Below are 25,958 nucleotides of genomic sequence, written 5' to 3' on the forward strand. Positions count from 1 at the left end.
GTAGTGATGTAGAATCATGTTAACATCCCCCAGAAGTGCACCAATCAATCAATATGACTGGTTAAAAAGAGCACATTGTCAATGAACCTAAGGATCATAGCCTGTGAAGAAACAAAGTAACACAAGCAAAACACAAACTGGGAAATCAAATTACAGTTTTTTGCACAGCCCTGATTTCACGTGATATCCAGATAATTTGTTTTGACATTTATCCAAAGTTTCAAATAAATTACCAGCCAATCCTCAACATCTATCTACTTCCATCTAATATAAGGAGCTGATGACCTAGACTGTTGTCAGAAGAGGTGAGTTTAGATGAGAGAGAGAGAGAGAGAGAGAGATATGCTGAAATCAGGTCTCACAAGCTAAGTGATTGCACATGCCTGTGCTAATCCTCAAATTTTCTGGATTTCCCTTTTGGGACCACTTGTATTTTGAGCACAAGATATACATTCCCAATCAGAACACTGGGCAAAGATCAGTTTTGTCAGATTTCTTCACAATTTGCCACTGGAAACACATTTGTATTTCTGGGTAGCTGCGTGTCAGTTAGAGCAACTCCCCTCTCAGTTCCCCGCACTGAACTTTCGGATGCAGGGTCTCGACCTGAAATGTTGATGCTGCCTTTGCCTCCCCAGATGCTGCCTTTGCCTCCCCAGATGCTGCCTGACCCACCGAGTTCCTCCAGCAGTTTGTTATTTTGGTCCAGATCCCAGCATCTGCAGTCTCTTGTGACACCAAACATTCTGTTGCTTTCATAGTTTCTTGTGCCATTCAGACAAAGTGGGTTTTCAGGGCTGCTCGTTTAAGGAAGCCAATGCTGAGATTATAACTTTTTTATGGTGTGGCTCAATTTCCTTTAAACCTTTCCTGTGATATTCCCATGGCTGCCATGAACTGCTAAGATCTCTCCTCACTCCCCGCTGAGAGTTGAGGGAGTATCCAGCTTTTGGTGAGCATGTGGACCTTCAATGTTGCTGAGCTAACGTGTGCACACTTGTCCATAACATTATGTAAAACCTTTACTTGGATAATAGTGAAGAGGCTTTACTCCTTTCATTAAGCCCTGCTGAAAATATCCCCAGAATTTGATCAACCTCTCCCTTCTACTCTCATACTCATGTTAATTTGTCCAGCATCTGCCTCACTCCTTGGATGTGGATTCTGCTTTTCTCTGCCCCGTCAATGTACTTCAGTCCTGCTCTCCCATCCCACTTTTATCTCATTGTCATTCCCTCCTTATTTGGACAGTCAGTGAATCTTCCTTGGTCACCTTGGACTTTTGCCTTCAGAGTACTTAACTGTTTTGTGCATTTTGTCTCTGTATTCTTGGCCATGTAATTCTTTCAATCCTCTTGGTAATTACAACATGAAAAGGAGATATTTACATCGTTGTTGTAGTAACATCACTAAAGTAATGACACAATTTGATGATCTGAGATGATTTCTTCCCCCCCCCCACCCCCCACCCCAGTAAATCCAGTTTTAATGAGTGCTGAACAGCGAGATCCATTCCCTGAACAGATTGGCATCCTTTGATATTATCATCTTGTGCCCTGAGGTTCTGCTTGCTATTGAGTTTTCATCTGTCTGCCAGAAGGAGCCAGTACAGATGGAAAGATTTGCCGTTGTAATATCAAACTGCAGTAATTTCACAAAAATGACCTACAGGGAAAAACAGCTTATGAATCTAACAATACTAGATTTGTCTCAGGAGACATTGGTGTGCTTGACATCTCACTGTAATTTTAATATAATATTTTTGCTCTTCACCCTCTTGCCCTTTTACCACCAAGCACCCTTGACTGATAGGGGATGTGGCCATGACCCTATGCCACACCTTTGCTGCATATTCGGGTTTGCGTTAGTATCTCGTCAGCTCTATGCTGTCTATGTCTTATCTATGACCTTTGCTTACAGCTGTCCTCTCTTGCCAATCTGTCTGTAATGTTCCTCTGTGCAGATCACTAACCTAAAACACATTTATACCTGTGCTTTTCCAGGTTATGCCTCGGTTGTTTCCAGCACCACCTGCCCCACCCCTCCCCCATGCTCCGCTGCTTCATTATAAAACCTCATTTACCTTGGCTGCCATCTGCTCTTTATTTAAATCTCTACATTAAGCAGCTGTCACCTTAATACTTGTGCCATTACCTCAAAATTAAAACTGTTTCCTTTCAATTGAATGTTGCATATCCTGCCAGTCAGACAGCATTAGCAGAGTATGGATTGTAACTCTGTTCATGCTGTGGGTTGAAGTGGGAAGGGAGCGCAGTAATGCTGCATCTATTGAATTTCTAGGATACTGGGGGTTTAGAACTGCATGCTCTATAATATAATATGCAGTACTGTAGAGGTCATGAGTTCAAATCTTACCATTGCACCTTGTAAAAATAGAACGCAGCTGGTGTTTAGTGGAATGCCACTAGATAAAAATCTGCATGACAAAAGTCTATTGATAAAACCCAACTGCTTCACTAAAGTACATTAGTGAGCTGGCAACTTTGCACTTTCATGGAATCGTAGAAAATGTATGATGCAGTGTGAGACCATTCAGCCCACTGTGTTGATGCCAGTCGAGATAGAACCACCCAGTTTACTTCCACCTTCTAGCATGGAGTTTGTAGCCTTGTAGGCCACAGTTCATCAAGTACATGCCCAAGTACTATTTAAATGTGATGAGTGATTCTGCCTCTACCAGGTTCTTAGACAGTGGTTTCAGACTCCTGCTACCCTTTGGATAAAACTTTCTTTTCACTATTTCCCCTAATTCTAATCACAATTACCTTAAATCTATGCCTCCTGGCTTTTTTGACCCCACTGCTAAGGGGTATAAGACTCTTATAGTTTTATACCCCTCAATTAAATCACTCCTTAACTGTCTTTGTTCGAAAGAAAATAATCTGCCCTGTTTCTTTCCCACACCATCAGAATAAACTCTCAGGTGGTGTGGCAAATAAGCAATTTAGTTGCAAAAAATAGAAACAATTAATGTGGAATGTTCAAGATGAGGCCCATCACTATATCCTGAAAGCAAGTAGGAATGGGTAATAAACACTATTAACTTTTTCATGCCCATCTCTAAAATATGCGGTGGCCTATTTGATTAGTGATAAAATAAGGAAAGGTGTTTGTGTTAGGCATCCTTGCATATGCGTTCTCCCCCTCCCCCTCCCTCTCCCCCCCCCCACCCCAAAGGATAATGATTATTTACTAGCTGTCCTTGTGATGTGTCCCTGTTAAATTGAGCTTGAGAGCCTTCATGCATTGATTCAGTACAAATTGGGTAACAATAACAAGTGCTTTTAACTAAAACTATAAGAATATATAGTTAAGATCTCAGAATATATACAGTTCACTATCTCTGGCATTAACTATTTATCTTTTAGTACACTATTGTTTTAAGTTATCAGCTTTGATTACCTCCCTGAGCATTCTATTCCAAATATTTATCATTTTACTCACAAATAATTTGCATTTGAGTAATCTGATCACTTCCCTTCATCTGAATTTAATCCCATTCCTGCACATGGCGTTGTTTGGTTGTATACAATCAGTTCTTGGAATTGTTGCCTATCTTGTTTACCTCAGTAAAAATCCCCTTCTCAAGCTTCTCCAGTGTAAGTGAGCTCAGCTGCCACATACCAGGTGTCCAAGACAGTTGACCACTTTGCTGAACTTTTCCCAAGATATCCTTCCTGTAAAATGTGTCCTGGATTACATACAGTACCACAGATCAGCCCTTGTTTAGCCATAGTATTTCATCCTAGGCTTTATGATCCATGTCTTCTATTTTCTGGATTTACTTCAGATGATGTCAAATTTTGCTTGCTTAATCTCCTGTGAAGTGCTTTGTGTAATTTTACAGCACTGAAGTCAGTATGTAAATGAAAGTTGTTGATAATTTCAACAATCCACCTAACTTCCAAAATCCTCTCTCTGTACTGTGTCTTGTAGTCTGACACCATTAAGTTGATTGTCTCGTTGTTATTCTTATTCCCCAATCTCATTACTTGCATTTTTCAGCACTGAATTTAATTCCCCATTTTTCTGGGTTATTCTTGTCCAGACCAGCCTGGATCCAATTGTCTCCAATATTAATGTCATTAGAAAATGTTGATGTTCTTTCTCTTCATTCCACCCCTCACTCACCCTCTCCCAGTCATCCTTGATCAATGATATGCAACATGAACAGGCAGGTCCCAGGATTGATGTGCAATTTAACATGTGACCACTTCATCTTTAATGCAGGCAATTGCCAGTCTGCTTCTTTAACTGTCCATCTATTCCACGCTTTGCTGCTTTGCAGACTGATTTCCAAGGCAGCAATGTACCAAAAGTCTTGCTGAAATCCAGAAAAAAGCATTAGGTTAATTGATGTTGAATTTGGTCAGCTATCTAGACTCATTGGTCAAAGTCCCTGCCCGCGCTTACCTCTGTCACCAGATATGGGGGGGGGGGGGGGGGGGGGGGGGGGGGCTGGTCAAGCTAATGTCTGCATACTGCTAAAGACGTACCCTCAAAATTCCCTTTCAGTCCTTGACAAGAAAAAAAAGGCTGGGGTGGAGATTCATTTACTTTCACAATGTATAGTTTTTAAAAGTCTCTAATACATTTAAAAAGTATTAAAAGTGCTGCAAATTATTTTAAAACATCTAGAACTTATAACATCTAGAAGTCAATCAAAACTGTGAAGTAACCTTATTTTAAAAGACTAACTGTGGGTGCCATGGGGATTCATGCTGGGAACTCGACTATAGGCTGTCCCTGGGTTATGAACATCCAACTTATGGACACCCCTACATACGAGAAAGCTCCTGTTACATTATTAAATTCAAAGTCCAAGGTACGTACATATATTCATTCCTATGAACAGCAGAACTAGTTTCCCCTCTCTACTTTCAGTAATTGTTCTTTCTTACCAGTCTTATGTGGCTTTGATGCCTTTCATTATAATGCTGAGGATGTATGATTACCATATCCAGTGATTTTTGTACATTTTCTGACTTGTGGACAAAGTTGACTTAAGGACGTCTGTTAAAACAGAAGCAGTTCATTACCCAGGGACAGCCTGTACCTACAACCTGTATCAGTCACTTAGATGAAGGTACCAAATGGTTTACAGTCAAACTTTTCAATGATGCAAAGGTTGGTGGGAAAGCAACTTGCAAGGATGATGCAAACAATCTGCTAAGGGAAATAAATAGGTAAAGTGAATGGCCAAAAAACTTGCATGTGTAGAAATGTGAGTATTAGTTTAAATGGAGAGAAAGTCTAGAATGTTATTGTACAAAGAGTTCTGGATGATTTTGTATGTAAAATAAAGTTAGCATGCAGGTTTAGCAAACAGTTAGAGTGATAAATAGAATGTTGGCCTTCATTGCATTGGAGTATAGAAATTCCCTTGAGAAGTCTTGAAAAACGTTATTGAGACCAAACCTGGAGTAAGATGTGCAGTTTTGCTCTCCTTACTTAAGAAGAGATGTACTTACAATGGAAGCAGTTCAGAGAAGTTTCATTAGGGTATTTTCTGAGATGTGGGGCTGTCTTATGAGGAAACACTGAGCAGGTTGGACCTTTAGACATGGGTGTTTAGAAAAATGAGTGATGATCTTCTTGAAATATAAAATTCTAAGGGGCTTGACAGGGTGGTGAAAGGATATTTCAAGGGAGAGTCTAGAATTAGCAGGCATGGTTTTGAAATAAGTGGTCACCAAGTTAAAAGGGGAGTTTCTTCACAGAAGCTTATGACTCGTTGGATTTCTCTACCATAAAGAGCTGTGAATGCTGAATCATTGGAAATATTCGAGGCTGAGACAGGCAGGATTTTGGACTACAGGGGAGTTGAGCTTTCTGGCAATTGGGCAGGAAGGCAGAACTAAGCCCAAGAATAGATTAACCATGATTCTGTTGAATGATGGACCACACTCAAACAGTCATAAGGCCTTTCCTACTCTTTTCTATTCCCCAAGCTAGTCCCATTGAAATGAATGGTGTCTCTGATCTATGCCAGGTCTGACCAATGTAAGATTGGAGAGTTAGATTGTCCAGTGCTATGCTGAGTAATTCCAGAAAGGCATTGCTCTGCTGTTTGGACTCCATGAGTAGTCCAGCAACAGAGTAGATTAACAGATGTGTTAGTATCTGTCACTGATATGTCCCAGTCTTACAGCTTGTAAATCTGTGACATATCAGTATACCAGTATACAGGTTCATAACTTGCAGGGGAGTGGTGGAACACATACATTTCTCTTCCAAATTGCTGACCGCAGCCAGCATGGTTCAGCCCAATCTGACCGGAGTTTTGATCATCTAAAAAATCCAGTTCCTTTGCTGGTTTGATTCCTGCCCCTTGCACAAAGCTATGCTGACTACCCCTTGATAATGTCTTTCTTGATGCCCTTCCTTGGGTCAGTCTCCAACATTTCACTCATAACAGAAGTCATTCACTTACATTTTGTTTTGCTCTCTATTAAAACCGTTCATTTTGTTATTTCAAGTTCTTTGATGTAACTCTCAATTCATTCCATAACAATATCTGCCAGAATGTGATTACTGCCTTAAATGAAATGCATCCAGTCCGAGATCCTTAGTCCCTTTAATATTTTCAAAATTTCCTCAACAAATATTACTTCACCTATAAAGTTTCCTGCACATGTCTCAGAAAATCAGCCCTCATTTTGTGGAGACAATCCAGTATGTCTTTTATGGACTGACATGAGAAAATGTGAGGAATGAACCCTCTCCTAGTTCCTATATCTCACCCCTCACCTTTCCCAGTGGAGTCATTCAAGGTACCACTTCTGTCCTCATTGACAAAAGTTACATCACTTTGTGCATGTCCAACTGTTTGGTTCAATATCTGTTTACCATTGGAATTGTCTCTCCAGAACCATTCTTGAGCCTGAAGAAACTAAATTCTCACTGTTATCACCAAGCACCAGTGGCAGGTCCATTAAGACTCCTTTGTGATTTCAGGGATATTTATTTATATCCAAAAGCCTTTATTATAAAATTGTTAAGGGCCAAATTGAGGAGGCATTATTTGTGCTCACATTGTGTAATGGCACTTCAGCTGTGAGACTAACACCTCCACCTGCGGATGCAAAGTATTTATTCACTGCTTACAGCAGGAGCACCATCACACAATAGGAAACATGAATGCCGTGCTCCAATTGGCAAGCATTTTTGTCTGAAATAATAGTTCAGAACATTTTGAGGTAATCATGCTCAACAGTGCTGACAACAAGGGAAGCTCTTGGCTTACTAGGATTTTATCACAGCTTCATATGCAGATAGGGGATCATTTTAATTATCACACAAGTACTGCTGGCAGAGAGGAATGTTGGCTTAAACTATCTGTTTTGTTGTACAGTTGAACATGATACTATTGACTGTACACCTGTATGTACTGTTCACTTTAAAGTTATCCGTGTGTACTGGTCTACTCACTGATACAATACACTGTTGGACATTACTGAATTTGTAACTGTGTGTCGTATTGAATGCACATCTATGTTTTCCTTGCAGACTAGCTCAGTGAACACATTTGCAGTCTATCATTGGCATACATTATGGCATCTTTCTCCTGCGTGCTGTACCAATGCAGGGCACTGTGAATTAAACTTTGGTCCAGTTAAGCTGTACCTCTCTCAGATAAAGAACCTTTAAAAGGTGCATGCTCACAACTCAGGACAGAAAACAAAACCAAGCATATAGGAGTATAAATGATGCATAGTTATTATGTTGGGGTACAGGTCTTGTATATTTGCTATATTGGGTGGAAACCATGTATGTTTGCCTTGTGATGTACAGAGAGCGTACATTTACTATGGCAGGTACTGATTATGTATTTCCTACCCTGAGGGACAGGCTGTGTATATTTACCAAGTGGGAGGGGTATACACTGACGCAATGTGAAAATATTTGGCCAGGATGTACTCGATCCAGCCCAGCAGATACACTCAGCCCCTTTGTCAACCTCACAGCTGCCTTCACCTGCTATTGCAATGCCACATATTGCAGCATGGAAGGAGGCCATTCAGCCCAGTGGGCCTATACCAGCTCCCAGCAGAGCAATCCCATTGGTCCCTCTTATTTCCTTGTAACATATTCTCTCTCCCGTGCCCATCAGCTCACCAACATTAAGGGTCATTTCCAGTGGTCAGTTAACCTACCAGTATAACTTCGCTTTGAGGAAGGCAACTGGACCACATGGGGGAAACCCATGTGGTCCTGGGGGAATGCGTAAACTCCACATAGACCTCAACCAAAGTCAGGATCAACTACTGTACCTCTGTGGTGCCTACATCACTGGCCTTACCATGAGGCAGAGTGGACTACAAGTGGGGGCCAGGCCTCAGGTAGAAAAACCTGAACTCAATGCAGCCAATGGTTCTCTTTTCACAGTTCCTGAACATTTCTGATATTCAGAGACCTTTAAATGGAATTAAGTGCATTCTCTAAAAGTGCATCTGGCCCCTCAGGTCATTATGACCCAGAGCTACCATTGGCCTTGGAGTAGGAGGACAAATGTGCCAACATCCCCACTCCAGCACATTTCCAATTTGTGTGGAAGTCAAAGGCTGAACTTTGGAGGACAGCCAGTTGGTGATTCCCTATGGAACCATCGCCCACATCGGTGCTCAATCCAGCCCAATATACAAGTGAACTTGTTACTTGATTAATTAGAATGTCACTTTAATCGGATTTTGCTCCATGAATATTTGATGGTTGATACTTCAAAGGAAGTAAAGAGAAACCAGATTGCTTCTCATCAAAGGCGCATTACAGATTGCCTAATGATGGTGTGTCCAGGGTACTTTGAAGTTCAGAAGCACCATTTCTGATGCTCTGCTATGCTCCCCCCACAGGTCTCTATCGCTGTTGGACTTGCAGCTTTTGCCTGCATTCTCCTGCTCATCTTGTTCATAATGATTAACAAATATGGACGGCGTTCTAAATTTGGAATGAAGGGTGAGTAATGACAATGAAGTGCCTGCAATGCCCAGTTCCAGGTTGTTGCAATATTGCTGTGTTCGAGGGGGAATTTGCTGAAGACAGCATTATCTATCAGAAAATGAATAAATTGTTGGGATTTAATGGAAGATTTAATTGATCAGAATTTGCAGTCCTTGTGCTAAAATATGATCAACTGAAGAGTTCAGATCAACAAAGAGAATTGATGAAACAATGGAGAATTCTTTAATTATTTTCTTGAATCAGTGTGTCAATGTATTAAGAGCAAAGGAGAATTGCCATTACATCCTCATAGAACACAATCATTCTTTAATGATTGGGAAGTAGTTTGCTCCCTTGAAGTTCTTAACAATAGGTGTGGTCATCAGTTTCATCTATTTCAAATGTTTGTGTATCTGGAATGGACCAATTCTGCATTTTATTGCTTTCACGTCTATCTTCTGCTCAAGGTCATGGGTGGTGAGAAAAGGGATCACTGCAGCAAACTATTTGCATAACTCAGCAGTTAGAAATTATAATAGAAACTGAACCAAGTATGGATGGTGACTTTGTATAGCTAGCTCTACAATACAATAACTTGACTTCCTAGCCATGTTGCCATTCAGACTTGTACTACGCTGGAAGTCAAGTTCACTGAATGTTCTTTTATATTTAAACTGTTTAAATTATATTGCACACCTGTCAAAATAACTGGATGAATGGAGCATGACTAATACATATTCCATTTGTGATAACGTAACTTGCAGTGTAGTAGATTGGTCAGTCCTAGACATCATACACCAGTGAGAACCCATACTATCCATATGAGATTATCAACTAATCAGACTGGAAGAATATTTCCATTCATTTTCAGTCTCCACTGTAACTCCTTGTTTCTCCCACATTTCACTTTGGGAGTTTTATCTTTTACATTTTCATTCACAAGAGGTGGCTATCACTGGCAATGCTGGTATTTATTGTCCATTCCTAGTTGCCCCTGAACTGAGGAGACTGTTGAGTCAACCACATTTGTGGGTCTGGAGTCGTATTTAGGCCAAGGATAGCAAAGTTCTTCACTAAAAGCATTATTGAGCCAGATGTGTTTTAATAACAACCCAGTGGCTTCATGGTTATTGGTACGGAGAACAGCTTTTTTGAAAATTCAACAAAGTCTGAATGGAAACATGGCTAGAAAATCATGTTATTGCATTCAATTGAATTTTAATTCCTTAGCTGCCATGGTGCGACCCAGACTTGTGCCCCAGGCTCAATGCTCCAGACCTCTGATGGTTCATCCAGTACCTACCATGCCTCTAGTAAACAGTCTGCGAAGCATGTGTTACCTCTCAGACTCAGCTGTAGCTTCTTCTTGTAGCATGTGCTTACACTCCCCTCCCACCGTCCACTCCCTCCAATCTGCCTAATGCTTTACAAGCCGTTCTATCCCTTCTGTCCCTGCATGTTTCAAGAATGACCCCACTTCCTGTTGCTCCAATCACTCTCCATGCCTACCTTCCCTCTACCGGCATGCTTCCCTGCTAATGTACTTCACACCCCACCTCTGCATTCCACTCAGTGACTTTCTAACACTGTGCTGTCTTATGGTAGGTTGGTCTGAGAGTACAAACTCTTTTGCCTCCTCACACAGTAGTTCTGTTGCCTTCAGCACCAACTTGGGAGATCAATTTGTAATTGTGACCATGTCATTATCTATAATAAGTTTTGGTATGTTGAAAGAAAGCAAAATACAGAGCTCCATGACCGGTGTACCTTTTAATGAGGCCAATTTTTTTCTTTTTAAATGAAAGTTGGAATAACCAGCTTTCATTTCAGTCAAAATCAGAAAGTTTCTTAACAAAAGCCATCACATAGCACTACAATTTACTGTCTCTTCTTGTGTAGATCACTAAGTTCGCTTTGCACAAGATTGGAGTTGATGACAGCTCCTACCATTGACTTCTATCACTGATACGTTTTGATGAAAGGGTATTGTTCATTGAATCTGAAAGGGTATAAAAGACATGAGAATATATTTTTTACAAAAGTGGCCTGCAAGGTTTGTTCCTAATTCATTGTAACATTCATTGGATTCTGCCTCCTAACACGTTTCTTGACAACTTTATGCCATTCCATTCTGTAACTTCCTCAGACATGAAACACACATCTGACAAGGTCTCTGGTTTTCTTGCTCCACCCCTTGCCTACTTCCCCATTGTTTCACCCCTCCATTGGTGACCATGCCTTCAAAGGCCTGGAACACATGCTCTAGAGTTGCTTATGTATGCTTCTCCATCTCCATCTCAAAACCTTTCTCTTGGCTGTTCTTCTGATCCTCCTCCCTCTTTGGCATAGCTTCTGTTTTCTTTTTGCAGCTTGGGAAGTTTATTTATAATATTGTACACAGGTACGGGGGTAGAGGAAGGAAGTGAACCTCTGCTCTTGTAACATCAAGTGGAGTATAAGGAAAGTAGGAATATCTATCTCCATTGCCCAGAACTGACAGAATCTCCACAATGTACATTCAAAGTTGGAGAAGTTGGAGCAACAAACAATCTGCTGGAGGAACTCAGCAGGTCGAGCAGCATCTGTGTGTGGTTGGGGGGTGGGGGTGCTAGGGGGTGGTGTGGGGAAGGAATTGTTGATGTTTCAGGTTACCCCCACAGATGCTGCTCGAGTTCCTCCAGCAGATTGTTTGTTGCTCCAGATTACAGCATTTGCGCTCTCTTGTGTCTCCCCATACATTGAAAGTTATTCTTGTTCACCCTTCTGCTTAAAACAAGCCAACTGGGAACAATCAGAATCTAGTCTTGCAGGAATGCCTGACTATTCCCGAAGACACAGATTCATTAATGAAACGTACTTCAGTCACAAGAGTGAGCTAATGTCTACAATAGTACCTGCCTCCTTCCTTTTGGAGCCTATGACCCAAGGTGACACACTGCTTTAATGCTGGATTTAAATTCTTATGCAGCTCCTAATGTTGCATTTGACATTTAAACAGTGCTCACACTTGACTGTGTAAAATACAAGGATGGCTCAAGTGGTTGATATAAAGGGCCATGCTAATTGACAACGTTTGAACACTGGTATTTAGATTTAATTGGCACCATTGAATCTAAGTGCATCTTGCGCTCTCTGTAATATGGCAGCTTGTTGCTCTTCTGCCTCCTCCATGATCTTTAGGCATAAATGTGACAGCGTGAAGAATTGATGGCACTGTCACGGTGTCACAGTCTTACAGCTAGGTCCGCCCTCAGCATAAAATTGGCAGAAGATAATTCTGCTTCTGTTTAAAGATTGAAAAGTAATAGAAATGAAGGATTCTATTTATATGCAATTCAAAACATAGAATTATGGGAGTGTGGGTGGTGGGCAGAAGTCCAAGAAGGCAAACTTCCAGCAAGGTTAAAGACAGAATTGATTTTCTACCTCACCGAACAACTAATGTGATAATTCTGGTTGGGAGCAGAAAGGGGGATGGATGAAAATGGTCACATAGGATCTTGGAATTGTTTCCTGGGAAAAGACACCTTCAGGATTAAAGAATGGAAGGAGACAAGGAGGAAATAATGATAATTTTGGGTAACTAGCCCTGTGGTTATAAAGATAAATGTCCAGATCTTCTTCTGGGGGACAAGGTCCTGGTTATAGTTGATTATAGCTGTGCCATGATAGGGGATCCAGTGGCTGTGCAGAATGGAAAATGGGCTCCATATGGTTATAGGAGTTGGTCTTCTTGTAAGGTTGGGGATCAGTCACCTCACACTTAAGGGGTTTTGGGTGGCAGTCTCCCTGCTTGTGTTTCAAGCCATAATTTGGCCTAAATTCATTCACCCCTATATAAAATTCTGTTCCTCTTAGATCTGATTGCTACAACCTAACCAGCAAGACCATGAATTTTTCCAGGATATTTAATTTTTCTAAGTGATTCCATTATATAAAATGGTCAAAACTATTCCTGGGAGGGGAATCTTAAATACCAGAAAATACATGAACATTGGAAAAGAAGTTAACTGATTGCTTCAAAAACTGTTTGGACTACACTGAGAATTTAAACACGGATATGGATTCTTGACCAGTGTAATGAGAATGGTCCGGCTTCTAATAGTGAACAAGTGATGCCTGTCTGGCCTGGAGACAAGGGGATAGGGAAGAAGTGATGGGTGCAGACTCTGCTGAGGAGTCAGTGATGTGTACACACTCTGTTAGTGGATGTCATTGTTATCTGTGTTCGCGCATTTACTAGATTACTCTTCTAGAGTTTAATGAGCTACCACCCACTTCAGACCAACCCCACTTATTTATGTCAAAGGATGTAATGTGAATTGGTGTCACTCTCTGATCTGAATAATGGAAGAATTTTCAGAGGAACCTCTGAAACTCCTGATTTGAATAGTTTGCACCCCATCTTATGGTGCAGGATAATTGGCTGCATTGAAGACAACAGGCAACGATAATTGTTTAAGTGGCTACCTCGAAGCTGAACTCTTCACCTTCAAAGAAAGTCACTGCTTCTAGCAGGAACTGGGTTCCTTTATGGACATTAGCAAAAAGGCCATGGTCAAAGAAATAGTGGGCAAGGCCACGCAGATTGTTTTCACTGTGCACGATCAGAATGCTGTCAATCCCTGCAATGGATTGTACCTGTGTTGCAAATTAAGCTTAGTACTGTATACTCATGGTAGCACCTATGTTGTTAATGGGCAGTGGTTGCTTTGCGCTCTCTCTCGCCAATTGAAAAATCTTGTTGAATGATGATTTTGGTGTTGAACTTATGCAATGAGAGGATGAATATAATGTTGCACTATTAGTCAATATAAAATGCTGTTGTTCCTCTTGTCACGTTCATTCACTCACACTTTCTATAACTCTCAACACTGAACTCTCTATTTATTCCATTGAGGATGTATAGTTTGTAAGAACAATCTGAAAGAAGGTTGATGAATGAAAGTTGAGTGTCTAATGAGGGTCAAGGTTCTCTCCACAACAAGGATGCTCTTCTATGATAGACTCAGAGGTTTATAGTAATCTGTTTAGGGCCGGATTGGTGAAATGGTGACCAAAGCGTTCAGTTCAAATTGGAGTGGAGATAGGGGGTTGTGATGTCACTGCACTGGTAAGAAGTTTAAGTTCTTTTCACCACTGGGTAGACAGACATAAATGCACCAATGGTACCTTGACTCCAAGAAATCAGATGTGATAGATCGCTGGTCCCTAGTCCTTCAGTACCACTTCCCACCAGCTCATCTACTTTGCAGAAATACTTGTAGTTTCCTTCCATTTTTTTCCTGAGGACCATCTTAGACATGTGCTTGGGCACCTTTTGAGAACCTCACCCAAGAGGCTGCTCCTTCTACATGGAGCTGTGTTGGGAATGTTCACCTGTAACATGACCCCCATATTTCCAACAATGCATAACAACCAAGCTGATTTTGAGTATTTTCATTAGCTCTCCTCATTCATAAGGACATACAAAATAGGAGCAGGAGTATGTCAACTAACCCCTCGAGTCTGCTATGCCACTTCATAAGATGATGGGTTAAAATTGTACAACTAGTATTTCTACAACTATCAGGAAGCTCATAGAGTGGGCATGGAAATTTCCTGGGTGGTATGTTTCAATACCAAACTGGCTTCACAAAAAACATTATGTTCTAACCATCCCCTATTACTTTAGGAACAAACGTACCATTGTTGAATGCCAGGGCTGTTGAGCATGTCCTGTCTACAGCCTCCATCAAATCCACTCTGAGTGTGAATAAGTCTGTCACTATGTGTCCACATCATACATAAATAATGTGCTACATATAACAGAAAACATGTCCCTCAAAGTCTGTTTGAATTTAGCTGTCAGAGATCCAAAGGGATGCTGTTTTAAAGCATTGTTCTGTGTGACAATCATTGATAGTTTAACAAGATGTTCAACAATGTAAGACATGATTATTGCTATAAACCAACAGCACAGCTTCACAACAGTCAGCAGGAGGCCAGAAATGAATAGTGATTGAGCATGAAAATTGCAAGTTTATTATAGCGTGCATCTGACTTTAGAGCACGAATGCTTCAAGTGTATGGAGTTTTAATTAACGGACACAAGATTTGTTTGTGGGCATTGTAAGTATGACTATTATAGGGGCAGGAGCCTCAGAGCTGTATTGGTGTAAGAGTCACCAATCCATTGTGAATTCAGAAGGCTTCATGTGGATGAAATGATTTCCTTTTCTCTGTTACTTGATATTATTTCAGACACATCCAAAACCAACAGCTAGATGCTTGGGATGGTATCTTACTCCCACACTTAACTGACACCACTGTCTGTTTTTCTTTACAAAATAGTTCCACAGTTACAATGCAGCTTCTTGTTTGGGCAAATAAAACAAATCCATGACTCCCTGTTAAAATTCCCAGTGCAGCTACCTTTATCTGTGGGGTATTCCAGGTGACATGTTCTACAAAGTGCTGTTAGATTGGGGATACATTTTTCTTTTGTTGTTTGATCATGCTCCTGCAAAGCTCCATAACAGGTGTGGCATATATGGAGGTTGTTGCTAATGTTGGGGGTGGCAATTCAGCTTCGATTTAATTTCATGCCATCTCAGGAAGTGATACATTGAAATGATCCAAATAAGCTAAACCCAAAGCCCCACAGTTAGAGGGCGTTTTGTATTTTACTGACTGGTGCTGAATATGAGTTGGCAATGGGTGTACAAATACTACCCTGATCATCTATCATGGACAATTTGCCACTTCAAAGTGAATTTAATGGGGGGAGGTAATCAAGGCCATGGGTCTTCATGGACCAATGCTCTTCATAACCCCAAATAAGTCATTCCACTGGAATCCCAATTGATTTCACACCTTGTTTCTTGCCCATTGCTTTCTCTTTCCTTCTATTTTTCCAGTGATCTGATTTGCTACTGCCCTCTCCTGATTGAGAATTGACATTAGCTGTTCATTCTAACAACAGCCAGGATCCCTGCCCACTGTAAATTTCCAAGCTAACCCCAGGTCCAGGACTGTAGTGGCATTCTTAGGATATATAACAAGCCATTTAGCCCAGGAAGCCCATGCTTCATTCGATGTTTTTCAGTCGTTCCTTATCTAAATCTACCACCAAAGCCTTCTATTCCTGGCCCCTTCCTGTATTTGTCCAGCCTCTTCTTAAATGCAATTGTACTATTTGCTTCCAACACTCCAAGTGGCAGCAGGTTCCCCATTCTCACCACTTATGGGTGAAGAAATTCCTCCTTCACTTGCCAAGCATTGTCAATCAGCCAGTTCGTTCCATGGGAAGGCATCTGTTTGAAATCTTGTCTCTCACCGAGAAATGCATCCTGCGAAAGAGCAGTTTTTATTGCCTGTCTGGCCTTGCTGGTGTTAATGGGGGTTCAGGCGTAGTCAGGGGATCCATTTGAAAATGTCAATATAAATGAGTTGTTGGGAATGCTTTGGATTGGTGCCGCAGTCATTGACAGTTCTCCCATCCCTCCTATTCATCAACTTCATTTCCTTTATTTTCTGCTGCACCTCTGATAAGCAGAAGGTCTCATCTCACATTTTCATTTCAGTAAACAGAGCTAATTAAAATAAAGATTAAATGGATCTTACAGCCTTAGCAACGGTGGGGGTTGGGGGGGGGGGGTAGAATTGAGATTGCTTTTTAGAAAAATTATGAGTGTAACCCACAAACTAGTTAATTAAAGTGAAATTAGTTGTATAATTTTCTGTATTGACTGCTGCACCCAAGCAAATAGGTTGTCACATTTTACAACGCACTCTCAGGAGAACAATATTAACCCCTCATAGGGTGTACTGTACTTTGGTTTCCTTGCAGTGACTTTAGATTGTGACAGAGAATCATGGAATCAATTATATTTATAGCACAGAAGAAGGCCATTAGACCCATCATGTGTATCTGGCTAAAAATAAACCAGATTAATCCCACTGTTGGTTCATTGTTCAGCAGGTTTTGACTTTTTAAGTGCTTATCAAATACTTCTTAAATGTGCTCAAGGTTTCTGCCTCCACCACCCTGTGAATTCCAATGTTGAAAGAAAAAAAAACTCCTCCCTTCAAATTCTTCCACTAATTAACAATCAATATCCTTTGGTTACTAACCTCTGTGCTAAGGGAAATGGATCCTTTCTGTTTCTTGGCCTCTCATAACTTTTTTGCACCTCAGTTCCATCTCCCTTCAGTCTTAGTTCCAAAGCCTTGCAAATTTCTGCTCATCTCTATAATTTTCCAGCCTTGCCATCATCCTCATAAGTCTCCTCTAATTTGCTTTATCCCTCCTGTAATGTGGTGCCCAGAACTATTTTGCAGTACTGTAGGTGTGGGCGAACAAATGTTTTATATGATTCTATCATGGCCTCCATGCTCTAGTATTTATTGCCTCGGTCATTAAAGTACACCATAGATATTTATGCTGAAGCACAAACACTACATCTGGTGTTGACTATTGACTGCTGGGTCACCCTTGTTGAACCCCATAAGTATGAGTGGATATAGAGGATGTTGGAGGTTCCATCATTGGCTTCTTCTTCCTTTGATTGTCTTTTGCCTTCTGGTTTCTGTGGAAGTGAGAATACCAATGTTGTTCCTTTGTTTAAGAAGGGCAATAGGAACAAACCAGTGAACCTTTCATCAGTGGTAGGGAAATTATTGGAGAAGATTCTTAGGGACAGGATTTACTCACATCTGGAAAAGCAGGATAGTCAGCTTGGCTTTGTGCAGGGAAGGTTATGTCTTACAAAATGAGTTTTTCGAGGAGGTGATGAAGATGATTGATGTTATAGACATGGACTTTAGGAAAACATTCAACAAGGTCCCTCATGGGCAGCCTGATCCAGAAGATTAAGCCACATGGGATCCATGGAGATTTGGTAGATTGAATTCAACATTGGCTTGGCCTTAGAGGACAGAGGATAGTGGTAGAGAGGTGAAAATCTGACTGGAGGTCTGTGGCCAGTTGTGTTCCACAGGGATCAATGCTGGGAGCACTGTTGTTTGTGATTAATACATGTAACTGATTTGAATGAAATGCAGGTGAGCTGATTAGTAATTTTTAGTAATGATGTAGACAAAGGTTGTCAGATGATGCAGTAGGATGTAGACCTTTTGGAAATATGAGCAGAAATGGCAGATGGAGTTTAATCCGGACAAGTGTGAGATGTTGCATTTTTGGAGGTCTAATGGAAGAAAGTACACAATAAATTGCAGGACCCTGAGGAGCACCGATGCACAGAGGGATCTTGGAGCAGAAGTCCACAGCTCCCTGAAAGTGGCAACACACATAGATAAGGTGCTAAAGAAGACATACTGAAGCTTGGCTTTATTGGTTGAGGCCCTGAATATAAAAGTTGGGAAGTAATGTTGCAGCTGTATAAAACTGTGCTTGGGCTACATTTGGAGTATTGTGTGCAGTTCTGGTCAGTGCATCACAGGAAGGATGTGGAGGCTTTGGAGAGGGTGCCAGAGAGTTTCACTAGGATGTTGCCTAGATGGAAGAGTATTTGCTGTAAGGAGAGGCTGGACAAAATTGGGTTGTTTTCTCTGGATTGTCAGAGGCTGAGGGGTGACCTAATAGAGATTTATTTGAGAGGCGTAGATTGGGCAACTAGAGTCTTTTTCCCAGGGCAGAAATGTTTAATACTCGAGAAGATAGGATTAAGGTGAGAGGGAGAAAGTTTAGATTTGTGAAGTAAGTTTTTTTACCCAAAGAGTGGGAGGTACCTGGAATGTGCTGCCAGGGGAGGTGGTGGAAGCAGATACGACAGAGGCATTTAGACAGGCATATGAACAAACAGTGAATGGAGGGATATAGACCATGTGCAGGCAGATGGAATTAGTTTAACTTAGCATCACGGCCAGTTTAGACATCATGGGCTGAAGGGCCCGTTCCTTTGTTGAACTGTTCTATGTTCTAGCTGTCCACTTTGTCCTTCCTGTTGGGTAGAGGTCTCTTCAGAGTGTAAATCTCAAAGAAAAGAAAATCATTTCTGATCTGTGATTGTTAAATAGTTTATTCATATTTTATTTCCTTACAATACAAGTCTATGCTAGTTCTCTGAGTAATCCTACCAATCCCATTTATATCCCTGTAACTCACTCTCTCTTACATGCCTATCAATTAAACCCTGATCCTCTTATCACCTACCTACTTACAATACAGGTAATTAACCTGCCAATGAGCATGAGTTTGGAATGTGGGTGGAAACCAGGAGAAACTTTGGAAACCCATGCAGTCATAGAGAGAGTGTGCAAACTCTATACAGACAGCACTCAAGGTCAGGATTGAACTCCGGTCACTGGAGCTCGAGAGCACCAGCACTAGCTACTGTGCCACCTTGAGTGGCCAGTTCTTGTAAATCTGTCCATCTGATTGTTAACTCTGTATTGCATTTGTAAGGCTGTAAAGTGCTTAGATTTTACCAGATGACCAACACAATCCATTTCTGGGTACAGACCCTCTCATATCTCCACCTCTTGCAGCACTAGCTGAGTGAGATGCCCCACCTGTGGATATTCAGGGCTGAAATGGTTGAAATGTCTAATACCAGAAGACATGCATTTAAGGTGGGAGGAGTTAAGTTCAAAGGAGATGTGCAGGGCAAGTTTCTTACACAGAAAATGGTGGGTCCCTGGGATGGTGGTGGGGCCAAATACTATAGGAGCGAACGCCCTTAGAGAGGCACATGAAAGTGAGTGAAATGGTAGGATATGGACATTGTGTAGGCAGAAAGGATTAGTCTAGTTGGGCATTTTATTACTAAGGTAATTGGTTCTGCACAACATTGTGGGCCGAAGGGCCTGTTCCTGTGCTGTGCTGTACTATTCTATGTTCTATGTCCCATGATATTAAGAGACTTTTGGCTACCGAGGAAATCGATAAACGTGGTTGAGGAAATGCTTGAGGCAGTGGATCAGCCATGATATTGAATAGTGGAAGTACATATGACCAATTCATGCCTCTTCTGTTATGTTCTCCAGCTTCTCAAGAATTATGCACAATCTTTACCCTGTGCGTTAAATGGATTGCCACATTGTTAAATGAATACTTGTAATTGTCAGTCACAGTACACTTAATTTGATCACTGAGAATTCTTATTGCTTTTATGCGGTTCCCACAGAGACAGTGAGACTTCAGTGGGCATATATCCATTAAACTGAGTCTTTCCTTGTGCAGTTGTTAGTGATTTTTAATTATTGAACAGGATAATATTCTTACATTAGTAAATAAACTTTAAAGCTAAATATATGTCTACAAACACATTAATATCAGCTTGCACCCATGTAATATGCATCTGTTGGCCTTGTGCAATCATTAATTATTATCTGTGTTGGAGAAGGGACCTTGAGGTTACAGAGTTGTCATCTGCCATCTGTAAGCCCAATTTTCCCAAGAAAGATATTTACAAAGGCAAAATATAGCTGGGAATCTGAAGTACAAACAGAAAATCCTGGAAATATTCAAGAGGTCAGGCATCAATTGTGGAAAGAGAAACAAAGTTTAATGCTGGTTTTAAGAATGGGGATAGGAAGGAAAGAAGAGGGGGATGGTCTGTTGTAGGGTCAGACAGGAGAAACTGAATGTCAATAGGTCAATAGTGCAAGGTGAAAAGATAGCAATGAGACAAGTAATTGTTCTGGAAGTAATGTTAATGAAGGGGAACAGAATCCTAATCTGAAATTACTAGAGGGAAATACTTGCAAATCTGTCCATCTGATGATCAGGAATTGTTGCTCTCCTTGTTGAGTCTGTAAGGCTGTAATGTGTCCACTCAGAGGTTAGTTTTGGTAGAAAATCCCTTCACAGTTCAGATCATGTAACTTGAGGCAAAGTCGAAACAACAAAAACAAGGTCCTCAGAAGATAAAAGTGCAGTTTGTGATTTCAGGCTTTTGAGGTGGTGTGCAACTTCTGAGAAACTTTAGTTGGAGCCTCAGCAAACATTTTTTTAAAATATGCAGATCGCAAGTGAAGTGCTCTGAGAGGCTTGATTTCCATTTGTAAAGTTTACACGGCAACCCGCACCAAAGGTGTTTGGGATGTTTTGGGGACTTCTTTACTCTTTCCTCCTTCTTGACTCCTCACTTTAGGGGTCCCATCTGTAGCTGGATTGAAAAGAAGATTGCATTTATATGGCGTCCTTCACATGTCTTTCGGGATATCCCAATGTGCTTACAACCAGTAAAGTACTTTGAAGTATTGTCATGTAGGAAACGCTGTGGCAAGCCATTTGTGCACCGCAAGCCCTCACATGCAGCAATGTGGTAATGAGCAGGTCACCAGCTCTATTCACATGTTCTTGTAGAACCTGTCCTGTAAATATAATAAAATGTCATTCAGATACACTTTACCTGCTGTTACTCACAAACCAATGCAAACAAAACAATGATGGTTCATTTTCAGTTATGCACTATTTCTTAGTCCTTGTGGAGACCAAAAAAAGAGAACATGAGACTCTATGTATAAGCTGAAGAAAGATTTGCTCATCATCTGAAGGAAGTAAAAGTAGAATCTGAAGTGCTCAGGTTTTATTTAAACCTTTCTCTGCTGATGTGGGAATGACACATACATGTGTGCATACATGTGTGCACACACCGAGAGCTGTTTGTGTTAAATGGATGAGTTAAAGCTCTTTGGAGTCTCCTGCCACCGGGTATGTTGGTCAGTTAAGTAAGGAAACATTAATGACAAGTTCAATGATATATTGGGGAAATTACTTTCTGTATTGGTTGATCTAGCATAAGCAATATTAGCAGTGGCTCAGTTGATAACATCCTTCTGTCTGACTCAGAGGGTTACGAATTCAAATTCCACTCCAAGTATGTCAACTGATAACATGAAAATGTTGCGCTCTATTCTGAGTGAAACATGAAATGGAGAATCATCTTCTCTCTCAGGTCAACATAAAAATCTATGGCACCATTTCAAATGAGGAGAGTTATCCATAGTTTTCTGGCCAATATTTATCCCTCACTCAACAGATTATTTGGTCATTATAAATGACTGCTGTTTGTGGAAGCTTTCTTCACCCATTGTGCTCTACTACAAATGACACTCCCAATTCGGTTACCACTCAGTAATGTTCTCTATTCAATGATGTATCATAGTCTACAATCTAGATTTAGTGACCTGCCACTGTTCTATATTGTGTGGCAGTTAGCATAACACTATTACAGCACGAATGACCCAGATGTTCTCCCCGTGTGTCCGCGTGGGTTTCCTCCGGGTGCTCCGGTTTCCTCCCACATTCCAAAGACGTACAGGTTAGGAGTTGTGGACATGCTATGTTGGTGCCAGAAGAGAGGCGACACTTGCAGGCTGCCCCCAGCACATTCTCAGTAACGCAAAAAGACACATTTCACTGCGTGTTTCGATGTACGTCTGACTAATAAATAAATATCTTATTCAATTTTTTTGTCATTTATTTTGTGGTTTTAGTTATCCTTTTAGTATGCACTTGTAGAAGAACAGCTCATCATGTGTCAAGCTGCCCTCCAACATTTTGCCTCGTGTGTTGAGGACACAAAGCAGTGGGAAGGGCATTGGCAATGGAATTATTGAGAGGAAAGTGTGAAATTAAAACATATACATGATGGACATGGACGTACTGTGCATTCTGTGACAAACTTATGTGGACTGACAGTTCAGGTGTAGGATTGTTTAATTTCTTCTCTCAAACCTTCCATTGGTACTACTGTCCCTGAAGTTGTTACAGCATTTGCCATTAGTTAGACTTGCTCTTGCCTGTCTAGATTCTTAATTTTTTTGCCTGACATTTTTTTGAAAGTGTGAATTGGTGAAGTTGCAGTGTCTGACAGTGATCTGAGTGTGCAGGACAGCCTATAGTGTAGATCCTTAACAAATCGAACAAAGGCATTGTGAAATTAATAGGTCAAAGTAAGAAGTCTAAGTTAGAGGGAATGGTGGATCCAATTCCAAACTCAAAACAGAAATGGAAAGAAAGTGAAAGAGACCAAAAGAAAAAGTAAAAAAGAAAATCTAATATTTTGAATATCTTCAACAACTAAAAATGCTGAGAAATCACATTTGTAATAGTTAATTTTCAGTGGAGGAAAAGTTGATTGGCAATAATCAAAAACTATCACAGAAGAGTTAAAGTGAAATAGGCAAATTTCAACCTTCTGTGGCGAGTTTAGTTTATATCTATTGCATGAAAACAGCAACAGTGTTACTCAGTGCATTTTAAGGATGATTCAGATAGCAAGATGTTTTTTAAAAGGACCTCCTTTTGGACAGTTCGATTCAGCTCTCCATTTGCCCTCATCCGAAATCACTGTAGATTTTGCATAAAAGTGTCACTGAGGACCATTATATTCCATGTTACTTTTGATGATAATTATGGGCTGTAATTGCTGTTGGATTTTCTATAGCTGAATATCACAATTAAACAATATTCTGTTACCACTCTGCTAGTTATTAAAAGTGACTCAATTGCAAATTCCTACTTTTCCAGGTTCAGATCTCTGATTCCCCTGTGTGTGAGTGAAGGGAACTGATCACTAATGACAGTGATGCGGGCTGCACTCTCTCCTTTCACCTTCTTCCTGCAGCCCTCTTCCTAGCTAAAATAATGAACTGGTGGACTGTGACTGACACATAACTTTTCTTTTATTGTAGGTAATATTCTGTGTAATCATAAAATATGCAGTCCTGTTAGTGGGCCTTATGTTTCTGGTGATATGAAGTAAGGGTATCTATGGTAAGGTCAAAATGAGTTGGAATTTCAAAGTTAGCACATGTACACAAAGGGTAAATTAATGGCTGTAATCTCTCTGAAGATGCAAGTGGCACTCAAACTCTGGGTATAACATTGTAATTTATCTTAGACAAGGGAGCTCTGAAAGGTAAAATCCAATATCATTAGACACAGTCTCTCTAGGTTCTATACACATCAAAAAGCTTTTCCCTCTGCTCTCTAAGGATGCTTAAAAATTGGGTTTTATTGCAGAGTCCAGTAATCTGCTTGTTTGCTTTGTAATAGACTCATGGAGTCATACAGCAAAGATACGGGCTATTTGGCCCACCACGTCCATGCCAACATTTTTGCCCATCTACAGTCATCTCATTTGCCACACTGAAACTGTATCCTTCAATGCTTTGCCTATTGTGTCTGTCTAAGTGTCTGTCTGAATGCATCTTAAAAGTAGTAATTGTATCTGATTCCACCACCACCACTGGTAGGACGCTCCAGACTTCAACCACTCACTGTTGTTGAAGCTTACCACTCAGATCCCCTTTAAAGCTCCTTCCTCTCACCTTAACTTATGCCTTCTTGTTCATGAAACCCCTACCATGGGAAATAGACCTGTGTATGCCTCTCACAATCTTGTATGCTTCTATCAGGTCGCCTCTCAGTCTCCTTTGCTCCAGGCATAACAAGCTCGGCCTATCCAATCTCTCCCCATAACTGAAGTCGTCCAATCCAGGAAACATCCTTGTGAGTGTCCTCTGCACTCTCTCCAGCACAATCAAATCCTTCCTATCGTGTGGCGGCCAGAATTGCACACAATACTCCAAGTGCGGCTAGTCAGTGTTTGACACTGAGGGAAGGACTCCACCACTCCCAGATCTTACACAAGTCTATGTCTATGGAATTAAATAAGATTCACCATCAACCAAGTGATTAATGAATGCTTCATTGAGTTACTTCACATAGAAACATAGAAAAATCGGAGCAGCAGTAGGCCATCCACTGTCTCAATACTATTTTCTTGTTCTCTCCCTTTACACCTTGATGCCTTTTGTGTCTAGATATCTATCCATCTATCTCCTTCTTAAATGTATTCAGTGACTTGGCACTCACCACCTTCTGTGGTAGAGAATTCCAAACATTCAGCACCTCTGTGGGAACAAACTCTTCCTCATCTCAGTTACAATATCTTATCCCATATCTGAGATTGTCTCGACATCCAGGAACCAGTCTATTTAACGTCTGTTGCACTCACTTTACAGCAAGTATATCCTTTCCTACAAAAGAAGACCAAAACTGCACACAGTACTCCAGGTGTGACCTCATCTAAGTCCTGTATAATTCACTTCCAGTGTTGTAAACCTCCATCAATGTAACTCTCCAGGAAAAGGAAATTCTGTTGAATAAGAAATGTAGAGACTACACCTAAATATAATCCATCTCCACACATAGCTCTTCCCACAAGACTACTAAAATTGTATATTCTTATTAAAAATTTACAGAACTTTTAACCATGCAGAGTTGTTAAAATTCCATGAGTACCCTACTATTGTTTGCCTTTGCCAAAGGCATAGTAGTTGATCCATCACTCCACCACCACCCTTCCGAACGATACATGCAGCATACACTCAGTAATTACGTGGTGCCCGCTGGGGTTGTGATCCAGGGGCAGTTAATTTCCTTTTTGTTGTTTCCAGTCATTACATAGGATTACATAGTGTATGTGGCACAGGAAATGGCCATTCACCCCCAACTGGTCCATAGTGACATTTATGCTCCAGTTGAGCCACTTCCCATCTTTAATAATCCAAATCTAATCCTCTTATTTCCTTTTCCCTCCCGTGTGCTTAGCTTCCCTTTAAATGTACCTCTGCTATTCACTTCGATCACTTCATAGGAGTTCCATTTCCTTACTCTTTGAATAAAAACGTTTTTTCTGAATCCCATATTTGATTTTTTGGTGACTGCCTTATCATGATGGCCTATAGTTATCTCTTCCCAACAACTGGAAACTGTATCTACTCTATCAAGAACTTTCTGTATTTTGAAGACCTCTTTAAGGTCACCCACTGTCTTCTTTTCTCAAGAGAAAAGAGGTCCAGTCTGTTCATACTCTCTTGCTATAGGGTGGCATGGTAGTGTAGCGGTTAGTGTAATGCTATTACAGCGCCAGCAACCCTGGTTCAATTCCTGCCACTGTCTGTAAGGAGTTTGTACGTTCTCCCTGTGTCTGTGTGGGTTTCCTCCCACATTCCAAAGACATACAGGTTAGGAGCTG

At 40.8% G+C, this 25,958-nt stretch overlaps 1 protein-coding gene across 4 annotated transcripts in view; it reads left to right on the forward strand.

Moving 5' to 3' along the window:
• The window catches only part of LOC127583964 (NT-3 growth factor receptor-like), a 612,790-nt gene that overhangs the window by 331,066 nt on the left and 255,766 nt on the right, over nt 1–25,958 (forward strand). For all 4 annotated transcript variants that reach the window (XM_052040427.1, XM_052040426.1, XM_052040428.1 and 1 more), the window contains exon 11: nt 8,874–8,976. In XM_052040427.1, coding sequence (XP_051896387.1) covers nt 8,874–8,976 — 103 coding nt within the window. The remainder of the gene's footprint in view (nt 1–8,873; nt 8,977–25,958) is intronic.

The sequence above is a fragment of the Pristis pectinata genome, chromosome 28 (genome assembly GCF_009764475.1).
Source record: "Pristis pectinata isolate sPriPec2 chromosome 28, sPriPec2.1.pri, whole genome shotgun sequence".
NCBI lineage: Eukaryota > Metazoa > Chordata > Chondrichthyes > Rhinopristiformes > Pristidae > Pristis > Pristis pectinata.